This window comes from Haliotis rufescens, unplaced genomic scaffold, assembly GCF_023055435.1.
Source record: "Haliotis rufescens isolate VD_foot unplaced genomic scaffold, xgHalRufe1.0.p SCAF_18, whole genome shotgun sequence".
NCBI classification, from domain to species: Eukaryota; Metazoa; Mollusca; class Gastropoda; order Lepetellida; family Haliotidae; genus Haliotis; species Haliotis rufescens.
Genome location: NW_025963868.1, coordinates 29,580,024 through 29,594,710, shown reverse-complemented (window position 1 = coordinate 29,594,710; position 14,687 = coordinate 29,580,024). Strand labels below are relative to the sequence as shown.

Here is a 14,687-nt window from a genome sequence, read left to right as displayed (position 1 = left end):
TATAATAAACTGTATATAATGTGTTTCTCGGCGTAACAATGACCATATGGCTCACAGTGTAGTGAGTGAGTGGTTAAGTTAGGTTTAACGCCGCTTTGATCAGAAGTACGGTGGGGATGGGGGTTGTTCATGGGACCGAGGGCCTACACTTGTAATATGTCTCTTGAACAATTAGTATTACACGAACATGCCTAAATAAAAGGCGACTAACGGGATCGGATGGTCAGGCTCGCTGACTTGGTTGATGCATGTCATCGATCCCAATTGCGTGGATCGATGCTCGTGATGTCAATCACTGGATTGTCTGGTCCAGACTCGATTATTTACAGACCGCAGTCATATAGTTGGAAGATTGCTCAGTGCGGCATTAAACAACAAACCAACCAACCAATTGTGTGGATCGATGCTCATGTTGTCCATCACTGGATTGTCTGGTCCAGACTCGATTATTTACAGACCGCCGTCATATAGCTGGAACATCACTGAGTGCGGCGTTAAACTACAAACAAACAAACAAACGTTTACATGTACCACATCTTTACACAGCTTTGTGTTAAAAAGAGACAAATACACATAATTAAATTATTGCCTTAATTACTAAATTATTCACACACCTAACCATCTAATTAATTATTAATTATAACACCAAAATCTACAATAGCGATTTTAAATCTGTGTCTAGGTTGATTTTGAAGTGCAATTAAAGTGCAATCTTTAACACGGTGTGTAAGTTGATGTTTGTGTCCGGAAACAAGTCAACTGGTTTCAGTTACAAGTTTGAATAATAAATATATGACGACACCCTGACCTTGTCGCATATTTTCAAACTCAGATATATTAATCAGAACTGTTTTCATTCCGGTTGTCCAATCTGTTTCACATCGTTTTGTTGTAAACGTCTGAGACCTGCATCACTTCGGGCTTTCCTCCCACATTAAGCTGACACGCCGTGATAGAACTGGAATACTGTTAAAGGCGGCGTTAAACCCGTACATACACCTAAGGTTCAGATGTGCCTCTGCTCACCCAGCAGGGAATGGGTACCCGATATGTGAGGTGGATGTAAAAACCTTCTTGCGTCTGTAGGCAACTTTAATCTGTTTGTATACTCCCCAGGGAGTTGAGAATGATTACTGAAATGCAAACGGATCCACTGGTCGGGGAACACATAAAACAACATTTGAACAACAACAACAACAACAATAATAATAATAATAATGATGATGATGATGATGATGATGATGATGATGATGATGATGATGATGATAATAATAATAATTATTATTATAATTATAATAATAAATAAATAAATAAATAAATAAATAAATAAATAATGACGGCAGTCTGTAAACAATCGAGCCAGGAAAAGGCAATTCAGTGATTGTCCCCATCATCCTCGACCTACGCAAAAGGGATAGGATGACATGCATCAGCCAAATCCATTAGCCTGAACACCCCCATCCCGTTCGTCGACTCTGAAGACAAGCATGGGTTGGTTGTTCCTTTTTTTTAATATTGTATACATAATTGTTTTTTTCTCAACCATATCATGGCTGTTGTAGATTACAAATAAATGAACATTTACATTTTCACTAAGATTTCTCTGGTTGATATGATTTTAAAGTTCATGCTATTTTGTTCCATTTGAACATACATTTGAACTCCTTTGTCTCGAACTCGGGTATGTCGAGTGCTCGCTTGTGTCGAATTTTCCATTTGGTCAAGTCATTTACTTCATTTATAACTATTTTTATCCGGATTGTCGGAACTTGATGTGTGGATTTCGCGGTTGTCTTGAACGCAATGGATAGCGCTAAAGATAAAATAGGTTAAGCTCTTAAAAGTCAAGATGAAAAACACTACTCCCCACAAGTTACAATGTGTGTCAAACATTAACACATGAAACTGATAAAAGCACGATGAGGTACGTTGCTCTGTCATCTGGCGGCTGTTTCAGACGTTACAGAAACTCAACCACGTGAGCTGTCTTCTTCCAGTCACGTTTAAAACTTTATACGAACTTAACATTCAAATAAAGACCATTTTAATGTATACATATTCATTGCATGTGGTTTCACAAGTCGGTTTTTTTCCTGTTTGAACTCCGTGATATTGGGCTTACTCTGTTGGCTGGCATGAATACATAAATGTCCGTGATGTGGCTGTTTTGCACCAGCGCTAAAAAGTATAGGTTTCCTTAACAGGAAAATGTATAATGTCCCCAAGTGACGCACGGTGAGGGTGTTAGGTTTTAAACCGCTTTTACCAAAATTCCAGCAATATCACAGCGGGAGACACCCGAAATGGACGTTACACATTGTACAAATGCAGGGAATCGAACCCGGGTCTTAGGCATGACGAGCGAAAGCTTTGACCATTTGGCCACCCCATCGCCCCAACACACTGCGCAACGAGTAACTTTCTAATAAATATCTGCTTCATATATCACTTGAACCAGTATTTGGTCAAAATGACCATTCAAGAGTCACACACTTTCATCATACCGAAAATGCATGTGTTATTAATATTTAGAAAGAAGATAAACTTGAAGGATAAGATGTAATATTTATGGAGATATTTATATGCATATTATACATAAATGTGTTTGTTGTTAAATGCAGCACTCAACAATATTCCATTTGTATGACGACGGCCTTTAAATACAGAGCCTGGATCCATTGATTGATATTGTGAGCAACGATCCACATCGTTACAATGACAAGCAATGAATGAACCTGCTATAATACGTCCAAGTAGGTATAATTACAGGGTATATACAGATGCTAGGAATATAGATCAGCCGAAAACATACCACTATGACAGGTTAGGTCACGGGTGGCCCAGTCGCCTAAGGCGCTTCTATGCGCAGTTTAAAATTGCGTCGCCTTGAGTTCGAATCCGGGTTCGCTCCAATTATGTTTCCAGGTTAGCCATCACCAAAAGTGGTAAAAGTCCCTGCATCACTTCGGGCTTTCCTACAACATTAAGCTGATACGCCATGAAATAACTGGAATACTGTTAAACTCGGCGTTAAACCTTACTCACTCACTCACTATTACAGGTAAGATACGGTACTTATATAGATAAGTATATTTACATAACACATATTTTCATGTTCATTACGTCTGACTGTTATATACACTATCTAAGTTACTTTTTCCAACAATCAATTTTTTGGAAAGGTTAGCCATAATTAAATTGCGTCCTAATGATGACCCAAAGTTATGGAAATCATCTAAAACCAATGTCAGCATTTCAGTATATTACACATAACACCGGTGGTAGTTGCATCAGCACTGGCCAACCTAGGCGTGCCCCTCTTCTTGTTAACAGTTGCATAAAGTTCACAGAGAGGTCTGTTGGTTTTCTGTCCTTCTATCTGATTTCAGGCTTCCCCGTGTGACTGAATGACGCGGCACCGGGGCATGGTTTGAAATCGTCAACTGTTGAATACCCCACAGCATCAGTTAGGGCAGGTAGGTCTCCTTGTCGGAGATTAGGTTCTGCATCACTTTTGACATCAGCACTTACATAGAGTCCTGTGTCGAAAGGTTTAGCTGTGTCATCTCCCTGCTTGCCTTTGTCCGCAGCATGTCTGACAGCAACAGTTAAATATCCTGCAGCATCAATTGGGAGAGGTAGGTATCCTTGCATTACACTAGGTGCTGCTGCACTTTGGTCTTCAACTGTTTCATAGTAGCCCGTGTCTAAAGATTTAGCTGTGTCTTCTCTCTGTGGGCTAGTTTCTGCAGCTTGTGTGTAAGCAACAGTTAAATATCCTGCAGCGTCAATTGGGAGAGGTAGGTCTCCTTGCATTATACTAGGTGCTGCTGCACTTTGGTCCTCAACTGTTTCATAGTAGCCCGTGTCTAAAGGTTTAGCTGTGTCTTCTCTCTGTGGGCCAGTTTCTGCAGCTTGTGTGTAAGCAACAGTTAAATATCCTGCAGCGTCAATTGGGAGAGGTAGGTCTCCTTGCATTATACTAGGTGCTGCTGCACTTTGGTCCTCAACTGTTTCATAGTAGCCCGTGTCTAAAGATTTAGCTGTGTCTTCTCTCTGTGGGCTAGTTTCTGCAGCTTGTGTGTAAGCAACAGTTGAATATCCTGCAGCATCAATTGGAAGAGGTAGGTCTCCTTGCACAACACTAAGTGCTGCTGCACTTTGGTCCTCAACTGTTTCATAGTAGCCCGTGTCTAAAGGGTTAGCTGTGTCTTCTCTCTGTGGGCTAGTTTCTGCAGCTTGTGTGTAAGCAACAGTTGAATATCCTGCAGCATCAATTGGAAGAGGTAGGTCTCCTTGCACAACACTAAGTGCTTCTGCATTTTGGTCCTCAACTGTTTCATAGTAGCCCGTGTCTAAGGGTTTAGCTGTGTCTTCTCTCTGTGGGCCAGTTTCTGCAGCTTGTCTGTAAGCAACAGTTAAATATCCTGCAGTGTCAATTGGGAGAGGTAGGTCTCCTTGCACAACACTAAGTGCTGCTGCACTTTGGTCCTCAACTGTTTCATAGTAGCCCGTGTCTAAAAGTTTAGCTGTGTCTTCTCTCTGTGGGCTAGTTTCTGCAGCTTGTGTGTAATCAACAGTTAAATATCCTGCAGCGTCAATTGGGAGAGGTACGTCTCCTTGCATTACACTAGGTGCTGTTGCACTTTGGTCCTCAACAGTTTCATAGTAGTTTGTGTCTAAAAGTTCAGCCGTGACATCTCCCTGTGTGCCTATGTCCGTAACACGTCTGTCAGCAACAGTTGAATATCCCCCCGCCTCCATCAATGAAGGCAGGTCATCTTTCTTTGTTTTAGTGTCTGGGACACTGGTGTCGCCAACGGCTGCATAGTTCCCTGTGTCTGCAGGCGCTTCTGTACAAGGTGGACAAGTGTCCTTCTTGGATCCCGACCCCAGTGCACCGAGGTCCTCTACGCTGGCGTACGTGTTATGGAGGGGTTCCTTCAACTCCATGTACGACGGGTCGGGGCATTCCAACACTGGTGGCACCTTCTGCTGTATGGTCCTCCTTTTGAAGCAGACATAGGTGACGATGATGATGATGATGATTGTGATGGTGACTAAGACGACGGTTACAGCTACTCCAATGATGTCGGTGGCGTTTGGCGTCCCTGGTGTTATATTTTGGTCGCCATTTTGAAGTGTACTTGACGACGTCCCTGTATAGAAATATTATATATACAACGTATGTCCATACCCATGAAGATGCAACTTGTCGCTGTTGAAATGTGGTGCTCTGTTGACCCGATGAGCGCTATTACATTTGACTCTTTTACTGCAGGTATTCATAGATCATGCGAACTGCTTTCCTGCTAAAGGGAAGTCAATTTATTTACCATTGAATGTCATTGAATGAATAAAGGAATAAGTAATAAGAACAGCTATAATGGCGTCAAAGAATAAACATTATTACTTTAATTTTCGTTTATTATGTTAACTTTGAAGAAACAAGTGGTTCCTGGCATTTAATTTGGTTCGCGTTTGCGTTACCCAAACTAACAACAACAGGCCACGTGCGTTGTCACATGTGCACATCGGTATTCACGTAATACTTACATAAAGGTAAACGCTTGGCGTACTCCACAACCCAGATTTACACAGTGAGCACACATGGTTTTATTTCAGTGTTTTTTCATACATTGAAGTCACTTTACTTGAAACTGAACTCTTTACATGCGTTGTTTATCTTGAGAAATATGCTTTAAACATATGAATACTAGTACTGTCTCTTTCCCCTTGTACTCACTGCTGTTCGCATGGCAAGGTAGAGTCGAGCTATGGCCACCGCAGGTGAAGACCAGTTCCGCCTCGAAGATGGTGTTGGTCTTGTCGATTTTGATCTTAACTGTTTTATCTGTTATATCAGTGACTGTTTCACTGGGGTATTCGTGATCAGTTCTTCCCGTCGATACCTTCAGCTGAACCAGCTCAGAACAGTAATACCCCTCGATATGTACTGTCAGGGACATCTCCTCGCCAACGTCGAACGTCGTGGTGGTTACATCACTTGTTGTGAAGCAGGTCGGGAGTTCTGAAACACAAAGTCGCAATACAAAGAGTCTCCGCAAGTTAGACATTCAGACTAAAGGACCTTCAACATGAGATGTTTTCCTTTCATCATTGACAAGAAGAGTTTCAATATGTATCAGAAGTGACAAGAACATCAAGTACAATGAAATTCTCAGCATACAGTAATTCCTATATGACATCATGTCAACTATGTACTCCTTCATGTAGTGGCATGACAATATGATGTTGAGGCAAGTCGGCAAATCTCTTTCCATGATCATAAGAAACCATGTCTATTGCACGGTTCCGACTATATTACAAGCTTCTGTATACGAAGCACTATCACATAGTAAGGATGCCAGGTGTTCGCGACAATGTAAGCGTGTCCTCCCCGGTAACACCCGTCACAAATACATACAAAGGCACGGCAATTGTTCTCCTGTACAAACACTGTGAAAACAGGGAATAGCATCAAATATATTGTTGGTTACTGATACGTCAAACTTGTAAATGTCACAATGGCTTGGAAAATATAACTGTTCTTTCTGTACTAGTTCACGTGTGTCTAAGTACAACCTAAATTGCTGTTGTTAACACTTATAATGTTGATAGCAGAATACAGATTCCCTTGCAATACGCCAATATGAAAAACATTCATTTTGCTATTTCAACATGTACCAGCAACATGTTACGGGATAGTGTTCGCCATTGTTGAACAGCATTAATCCACACTGACTGATGGGATGGGGTCTATAGTTGCGAGAGTTGACTTCAAATTCATGTATCTTATCTTGGGGTACTTACTCACAACAGTAAAGTTGCAGGATAGTGGAGACCAAGGTGGGACAGTACACGTCCACTGCCCAGCATGTGCTTGCTGTACTGTAGGTATGGTGAGGCTACTGTGTGTCTGGTTGATGGTAGATGTCATGTAGTTGCCCAATGGTGTACATGATGAGCTAGATAAACTGCAGATGGCGGCGACTTCTCTTCGCGATGTTGTATAGCCATGTGAAGTTATATTACTTGGCGGGATGCACGTCAGATGAGCAGGAGAACCAAGATAGCCGACATCCGGACAGACGAGTTCCGGCGAACCTTTTGGCGTAAATGTGATCTTCATCAAGATGTGTATGTTCATTATTAATTGTACTAATTGTAATTGTGTAAAATAATACATTAGTATTGATTTAATTCATACTGATAAATTAACATGCCAGTTGATCTATGAATCAGTATATGATTTGGTGTATGGATATAACACAGATATAACATACTAGCTGAATCATTACATTGTTATTTGTATAGACATAACACCTAAAAACATACCGACAAATTCATAAATCATCATCAGAAGAAGGAGCAGCGTCCTTTCAGAAATCTGCGTGAGGGGAACCATCGTCTGCGGAGCACAGACAGAAACTGTCTGAGATCGAATTAAAGTGTATCCTGTGAATATATTTCCATCCTTCTTAAGCACACATTTATTGTGAAACGGGATAAATGTCTCCATACCAGTATGCAATCTTCAACAGACAAACGATCTTCACCTGAAACTATTGACACCACTATCATAACAATGACAAATGAAACGTTTGCTGAATCACATTTCTTGGTTCGTTACCATATATATATGGTTCCGACTTGCTTCAGTTGGGTTTTCCCACAACAGTAGTCTGTATCACCGAAAAAACTTAAATTATGTTCAATTCGGTCACATAGGGTAATAGAGTCAAAACGTAAAATGTCTTCGGACGTTAATTGTTTTATGTACGAAATATTCGGGAAAATCATGCAGCGTCAATGAGCTATTGCATGTTAATGTCTGAAACACTTTCATAAATGATTTAGCAAAGTTTACTGTTGTTTAAACAGGTTTAAACCATCCAATGCCTCAGTAGTGCTGTCTGTGAAAACCTATTGATGTCGGATGCAATGTTTTTATTTACAATTGAAGTATCCTACATAAACCTTTAATGATGATTAGAGAATAAACAAAAGAATTCGAATCTTAACTTATCTAAAAAGAGAAAATTCTAGTGTGTTACTGTGAAACAAACAAATACTAAACTCAAAGATTGAAACCACACGCCACCTGATTTAGGAAATCTAACCCAGGGCCCAAGAGACTGCATTAATTTATTGAAATGGTATTTTAGTAGTAAAGCACTGAATCACATCATATATTCCAAAAACTGTTTGGAATGTTCATTTAAAAACAGGAGCACTGCATAAAAGCAGTAAAACCCATTTTATTTTGGAAATCCAAGAGACTGCATTATTTTATTGAAATGGCATTTTAGTAGTAAAGCACTTAATCACATCATATATTCCGAAAACTGTTTTGAATGTTCAATTAAAAAATAGCAGCATTGCATAAAAGCAATAAAACCCATTTTATTTTGGAAATCCAAGAGATAGCATTAATTTATTGAAATGGTATTTTAGTAGTAAAGCACTGAATCACATCATATATTCCGAAAAATGTTTGGAATGTTCATTTTGAAAAATAGCAGCATTGCATAAAAGCAATAAAACCCATTTTATTTTGGAAATCCAAGAGACTGCATTAATTTATTGAAATGGTATTTTAGTAGTTAAGCACTGAATCACATCATGTATTCCGAAAACTGTTTGGAATGATCATTTTTAAATAATGACAGCATTGCATAAAAGCAATATAACCCACTTATATTTTAATGAAATATCTAGTGAAACATTTCTTAGCAAAATATATACTGAAAGCATGTATTTGTGAATCACTATCAAATAGTGTCGATGCTTGGTTTCACGAAAAGATGGACAGTGATAGACACATGCTCATAAAATAAACTGACGGCCAAAAGAAACGTTACCAACGATATTATCTAGGATAAAATATGACCAACACAATTTGAAGCAGCAATAACAATTGTATTGTAGAAATTCATCATTCAGAACAGTAAAATGAAAACAGAATGTACTAATTCAACAACAAAGTCCTTGACCTCCAACAGGGACATTTCTTGACAAGCAGTCATTCGTCCAGTATTCGATCAACAACATTTGTTACAACTTTAAGGTGACAACGGTCCATACCGTTCAATACGGGATATGACCTCCATGAGCGGCAATACATCTTCGAATGTTGGCGTTGAGGATGTCTCTACTAATACTGGCTTTATGGGGTGTGGCGTTCTCTTGTTTGAACACCGTCCGTTGTTGACGCTGGATGAAAGGAAGAACCACTGGCCGTAAGATATTGTCAATGTAGCGTTGTACTGTCAGATTGCCTTCGATGCTGACAAGTTCCGTCTTCTCGTCCCCGCAAATGCCGCCCCAGACCATCACACTTCCGCCCCCGTAAGGTTCCACCTCCTGGACACATCAAGGACCTGTACGTTCACCACGTCGTCGATAAACTCGCGTCCGCCCATCAGGTTTGAAGAGTTGGAACCTGCTCTCGTCACTAAACAGCACTCGCCGCCATTCCCTTTGTTGCCATCGCTGAGTTTGCTTGCACCACGTCAATCTGGCACGTCGATGTTGACGGGTCAAGGTCATGCCCTTGAAAGGGCGATAAGCCCCGAGACCATAATGTCGTAGTCGTCTGGTCACTGTTTGTCTGCTGACCGGATGTCCTAAGCTGTTGGCAGCTGATGACGTCACAGTACGAAATCTGTTCCTCAGATGAAGTACCCGTAAAAAGCGGTCATCCTGCGGGGTCGTGACCTTTGGTCTGCCACTCCGTGGTCTGTCTGCGGTTCTGCCAGTCTGTCGGAGACGTGCGACCAGTCTGGTAATGGTCATCTTTGAGCAGTTCATGTTAATGGCAACCTCTCTCTGTGTCGCTCCCATCTGGAGCATACCTATGGCTTTCTCCCTCTTGACAGCGGTCAGTCGTGGCATGTTCGTTGGTGTTAATCATCGCAACCAATGATAGGGAACAGATCCGTGCGTAATTTATACCCGGAAGTTGCACGATAATTTGGGAAAGAATATTTTTAAAAATTGCTGAAAGCACCAATAATCTCCCAAAATCCGCAAAGCACGTGCAAAGAACGACAGGGAACATGAAGGCTGTATTCGTGAGATGTGTTCTTTACTGTTTTTGAACAGGTTGGCATCTTTGTTTCAAAGTGGCAAATCAGTTAATGTTGGTAACGTTTCTTTTGGCCCTCAGTTTAGTCAAAATGGTAAAATGGACCTTTTGATTAAAGAAATGGCTTAGAACGTATATTTGCAATTGATGTTCACGACTTTCACCCTACAAGATGACGAGAGAATAAATACAAGAATGATATTCTTAACATATGTAACAAGAGACATTTTCAGTGTGTTACCAGGAAACAAAAACATGTTAAAATTCACAAACTTACCCCAGGATGTAAACTACAAATTGCATTAATCCACTGAGATGGTAATTTAGAGATATTCCATTGTGCGATACCGAATCACTATCAATGAGTGATAATACCAGGTTTTCGCAAGAAGGTGAGCGTACTCCATAACTTGAGTTGCATTGAAAGGCTGACACAACTAATGAACCATTACTCACAATGTCCCTTCCCTGTGTGTAGTGGATCAGCTTTCACTTGGTCTATTGAGAAGAAGAGTAATTTGGGATCATTATATGTCCTTGTTTCAAGGTCGAAACAAGGAAATAAAGAGGATCTGGGCTTCATCTAGGGTAAGCTGTTATGATCACGTGGCTCTTTGTGTGTCTCTCATTCGTGACCGACTCGTGTTATTCCGGGACAAGCGAATAGCGACTCGTGAACCTCTCGTGGCCACTTTGCGACTAGGTAGAGCCGAAGCGCAAACGGGTATAGCTAAAAGAATTGTCAACTAATGATTCATGTATATTTCCCCATATATCCAGATGCTATTGAAAACACATAGGGCCGTTCAGTATTCTACAGAATGATTGAACACATATAACCGTATCTTGGGTATATACTTAAATGCAAGACGTGTAAAATGAAAAAATATTCATGAGGGATTCTTTGACCGAAGCACAATCATACGCGCAATCTGATTGATTTGTCGTAATTTCGCACATAACATTCATCGACAGGGGACGAGTCTTGTCGCAGGTTACGGAAAGGGGCAAGTGAGTGAGTGAGTGATTGAGTGGGTGGGTTGGTGGATTTGGGTGAGTGAGTGAGTGAGTGAGTGAGTGAGTGAGTGAGTGAGTGAGTGAGTTAGTGAGTGAGTGAGCGGGTGGGTGGGTGGGTGGGTGGGTGAGTGAGTGAGTGAGTGAGTGAGTGAGTGAGTGAGTGAGAGTGAGTGGGCGGGTGAGTGAGTGAGTGAGTGAGTTAGTTAGATCATCACTATCACATGGAGCATACGCATACACAGAGAGACGTGACGGCTCTGGTAGGATATTCATGTTATAAGACATATTTTGAATCCACGAAACAAATATGTCAGAACACTTTGAATGGTTCTGGAGATACTAAAATAATTTCATCTATGACCTTGAGTGACCTGTGTGTATATGTTGTACTTCAGGTACGGTGAGGTCTGGATGATTGTGGATGTTGTACTGCAGGTACGGTGATACTGTTGTGTGTCTCATTGGTGGTAGATGTTGTACTGCAGGTATGGCGAGTCTGCTGTGTATCTGGTTGATGGTAGATGTTGTACAGCAGGTACAGTGATACTGTTGTGTGTCTGATTGGTGGTAGATGTTGTACTGCAGGTATGGTGAGGCTACTGTGTGTCTGGTTGATGGTAGATGTTGTACTGCAGTTATGGTGAGACTGTTGTGTCTCATGTGTGGTAGATGTTGAACTGCAAGTATTGTGAGGCTACTGTGTCTCATTGGTGGTAGATGTTGAACTGCAAGTATGGTGAGGCTACTGTGTCTCATTGGTGGTATATGTTGCACTGCAGGTATGGTGAGGCTACTGTGTCTCATTGGTGGTATATGTTGCACTGCAGGTATGGTGAAGCTACTGTGTGTCTGGTTTATGGTAGATGTTGTACTGCAGGTATGGTGAGGCTACTGTGTGTCTGGTTGATGGTAGATGTTGGACTGCAGGTACGACGACACTGTTGTGTGTCTGATTGGTGGTATATGTTGTAATGCAGGTATGGTGAGGCTACTGTGTGTCTGGTTGATGGTAGATGTTGGACTGCAGGTACGACGACATTGTTGTGTGTCTGATTGTTGGTAGATGTTGTACTGCAGGTATGGTGAGACTGCTGTGTGTCTAGTGGATAACAGGTGTTGTACCGCAGGTATGGCGAGGCTACTGTGTGTTTGGATGATGGTATATGTTGTACTGCAGGTATGGTGAGGCTACTGTGTATCGGGTTGTTGGTAGAAGTTGTACTGCAGGTATGGTAAGACTGCTGTGTGTCTAGTGGATGACATGTGTTGTACCGCAGGTATGGCGAGGCTACTGTGTGTCTGGATGATGGCAAATGTTGTACTGCAGGTATGGTGAGACTGCTGTGTGTCTGGATGATGGCAAATGTTGTACTGCAGGTATGGTAAGACTGTTGTGTGTCTGGATGATGGCAAATGTTGTACTGCAGGTATGGTAAGACTGCTGTGTGTCTAGTGGATGCCAGGTGTTGTACCGCAGGTATGGCAAAGCTATTGTATGTTTGGATGATGGTAGATGTTGTACTGCAGGTATGGTAAGACTGATGTGTGTCTAGTGGATGACATGTGTTGTACCGCAGGTATGGCGAGGCTACTGTGTGTCTGGATGGTGGCAAATGTTGTACTGCAGGTATAGTGAGACTTTTGTGTGTCTAGTGGATAACAGGTGTTGTACCGCAGGTATGGCGAGGATACTGTGTGTTTAGATGATGGTAGATGTTGTACTGCAGGTATGGTGAGGCTACTGTGTGTCTGATTGGTGGTAGATGTTGTTCTACAGGTATGGTGATACTGTTGTGTGTCTCATTGGTGATAGATGTTGAACTTCAGGTATGATGAGGCTACTGTGTATCGGGTTGTTGGTAGATATTATATTGCAGGTACGGTGATACAGATGAGTGTCTCATTGTGGTAGATGTTGTACTGCAGGTACGGTGATACTGTTGTGTGTCTGATTGGTGGTAGATGTTGTTCTACAGGTATGGTGATACTGTTGTGTGTCTCATTGGTGATAGATATTGAACTGCAGGTATGGTGAGGCTACTGTGTATCGGGTTGTTGGTAGATATTATATTGCAGGTACGGTGATACAGATGAGTGTCTCATTGTGGTAGATGTTGTACTGCAGGTACGGTGATACTGTTGTGTGTCTGATTGGTGGTAGATGTTGTTCTACAGGTATGGTGATACTGTTGTGTGTCTCATTGGTGATAGATATTGAACTGCAAGTATGGTGATACTGTTGTGTGTCTGATTGGTGGTAGATGTTGTACTGCAAGTATGGCAAAGCTATTGTGTGTTTGGATGATGGTAGATGTTGTACTGGAGGTATGCTGAGACTGATGTGTGTCTGGTGGATGGCAGGTGTTGTACTGCAGACATAGCGAGACTTCTGCGTGTGTGGATGGTGGCAAATGTTGTACTGCAGGTATGGTGAGACTGTTGTGTGTCTAGTGGATAACAGGTGATGTACCGCAGGTATGGCGAGGCTACTGTGTGTCTGGATGATGGTAGATGTTGTACTACAGGTACGGTGATACTGTTGTGTGTCTCATTGGTGGCAGGTGTTGTACTGCAGGTATGGCGAGGCTACTGTGTATCGGGTTGTTTGTAGATGTTGGACTGCAGGTACGGTGATACTGTTGTGTGTCTCATTGGTGGTATATGTTGTACTGCAAGTATGGTGAGGCTACTGTGTGTCTGGTTGATGGTTGATGTTGGACTGCACGTACGGTGATACTGTTGTGTGTCTGATTGGTGGTATATGTTGTACTGCAAGTATGGTGAGGCTACTGTGTGTCTGGTTGATGGTAGATATTGGACTGCAGGTACGGTGATACTGTTAAATTGTGTGTCTGATTGGTGGTAGATGTTGTACTGCAGGTATGGTGAGGCTACTGTGTGTCTGGTGGATGGTAGAAGTAGTACTGCAGGCATGGTGAGACTACTTTGTGTTTGGATGATGGTAGCTGTTGCACTGCAGGTAGGGTAAGACTGCTGTGTGTCTAGTGGATGACAGGTGTTGCTCTGCAGGTATGGTATGGACCGGGTGGTCAGGCTCGCTGACTTGCTTGTATCCCATTTGTATGGATCGATGCTCATGATGTCCATCACTGGATTGTCTGGTCCAGACTCGATTATTTACAGACCCGTCATTTATACCACATCTTGACAAAGCTTTGTGTTAAAAAGAGACAAAACACATCATTGAGTTATTGCTTTAGTTACTAAATTATTCACACACGTAGCAAGTCTAATTTATTATTAATTATAGCACCACAATCTACAATAGCGATTCTGTGTCTATGGTGCTCCGACGTTCATACAGTTTAGCCCTCACTCTATGAAGGTTCATACTCCAAAGACTCACACAAAGTGAAGGTCAACTCTTAATTGAATGCCTTCGTTTGATGGGGGTTTGTTGCGTGACGCCGCTCTCAGCAATATTCCAGCTATGGAGTGGGCAGATGACCAAATGGCCAGGCAAGCAGGAGCCAGGTGCTGATATCGCATCCCGCAAGTAAATGGGTTGTTATTCAGCCTTGGGACTAACAATGTTTACAGGTCTTTACAACGTTGTCAC

The 14,687-nt window shown here is 41.8% G+C and overlaps 1 protein-coding gene across 1 annotated transcript; it reads right to left on the bottom strand.

Annotated features, from left to right (window-relative positions):
- Window positions 1-2,970: 2,970 nt before the first annotated feature.
- LOC124126184 lies at window positions 2,971-7,154 on the bottom strand. The gene is made up of 3 exons (XM_046489556.2): window positions 6,814-7,154; window positions 5,747-6,031; window positions 2,971-5,159 (listed from the first exon to the last, which is right to left on the bottom strand). Exons 1-3 carry the CDS (start codon window positions 7,148-7,150, stop codon window positions 3,376-3,378), a joined length of 2,406 nt encoding a protein of 801 aa, XP_046345512.2. The 5' UTR covers window positions 7,151-7,154; the 3' UTR covers window positions 2,971-3,375.
- Between the last annotated feature and the right edge of the window lie 7,533 nt (window positions 7,155-14,687).

Excerpts from the sequence above, each read along its gene's own strand:
- LOC124126184 (XM_046489556.2), bottom strand. The coding sequence starts at position 7,150 with ATGAACATACACATCTTGATGAAGATCACATTTACGCCAAAAGGTTCG. Across the intron at positions 6,032-6,813 it reads CTGCAACTTTACTGTTGTGA|AACTCCCGACCTGCTTCACA; the intron begins GTAAGTACCCCA and ends TTTGTGTTTCAG. Across the intron at positions 5,160-5,746 it reads ACCTTGCCATGCGAACAGCA|GGACGTCGTCAAGTACACTT; the intron begins GTGAGTACAAGG and ends ATTTCTATACAG.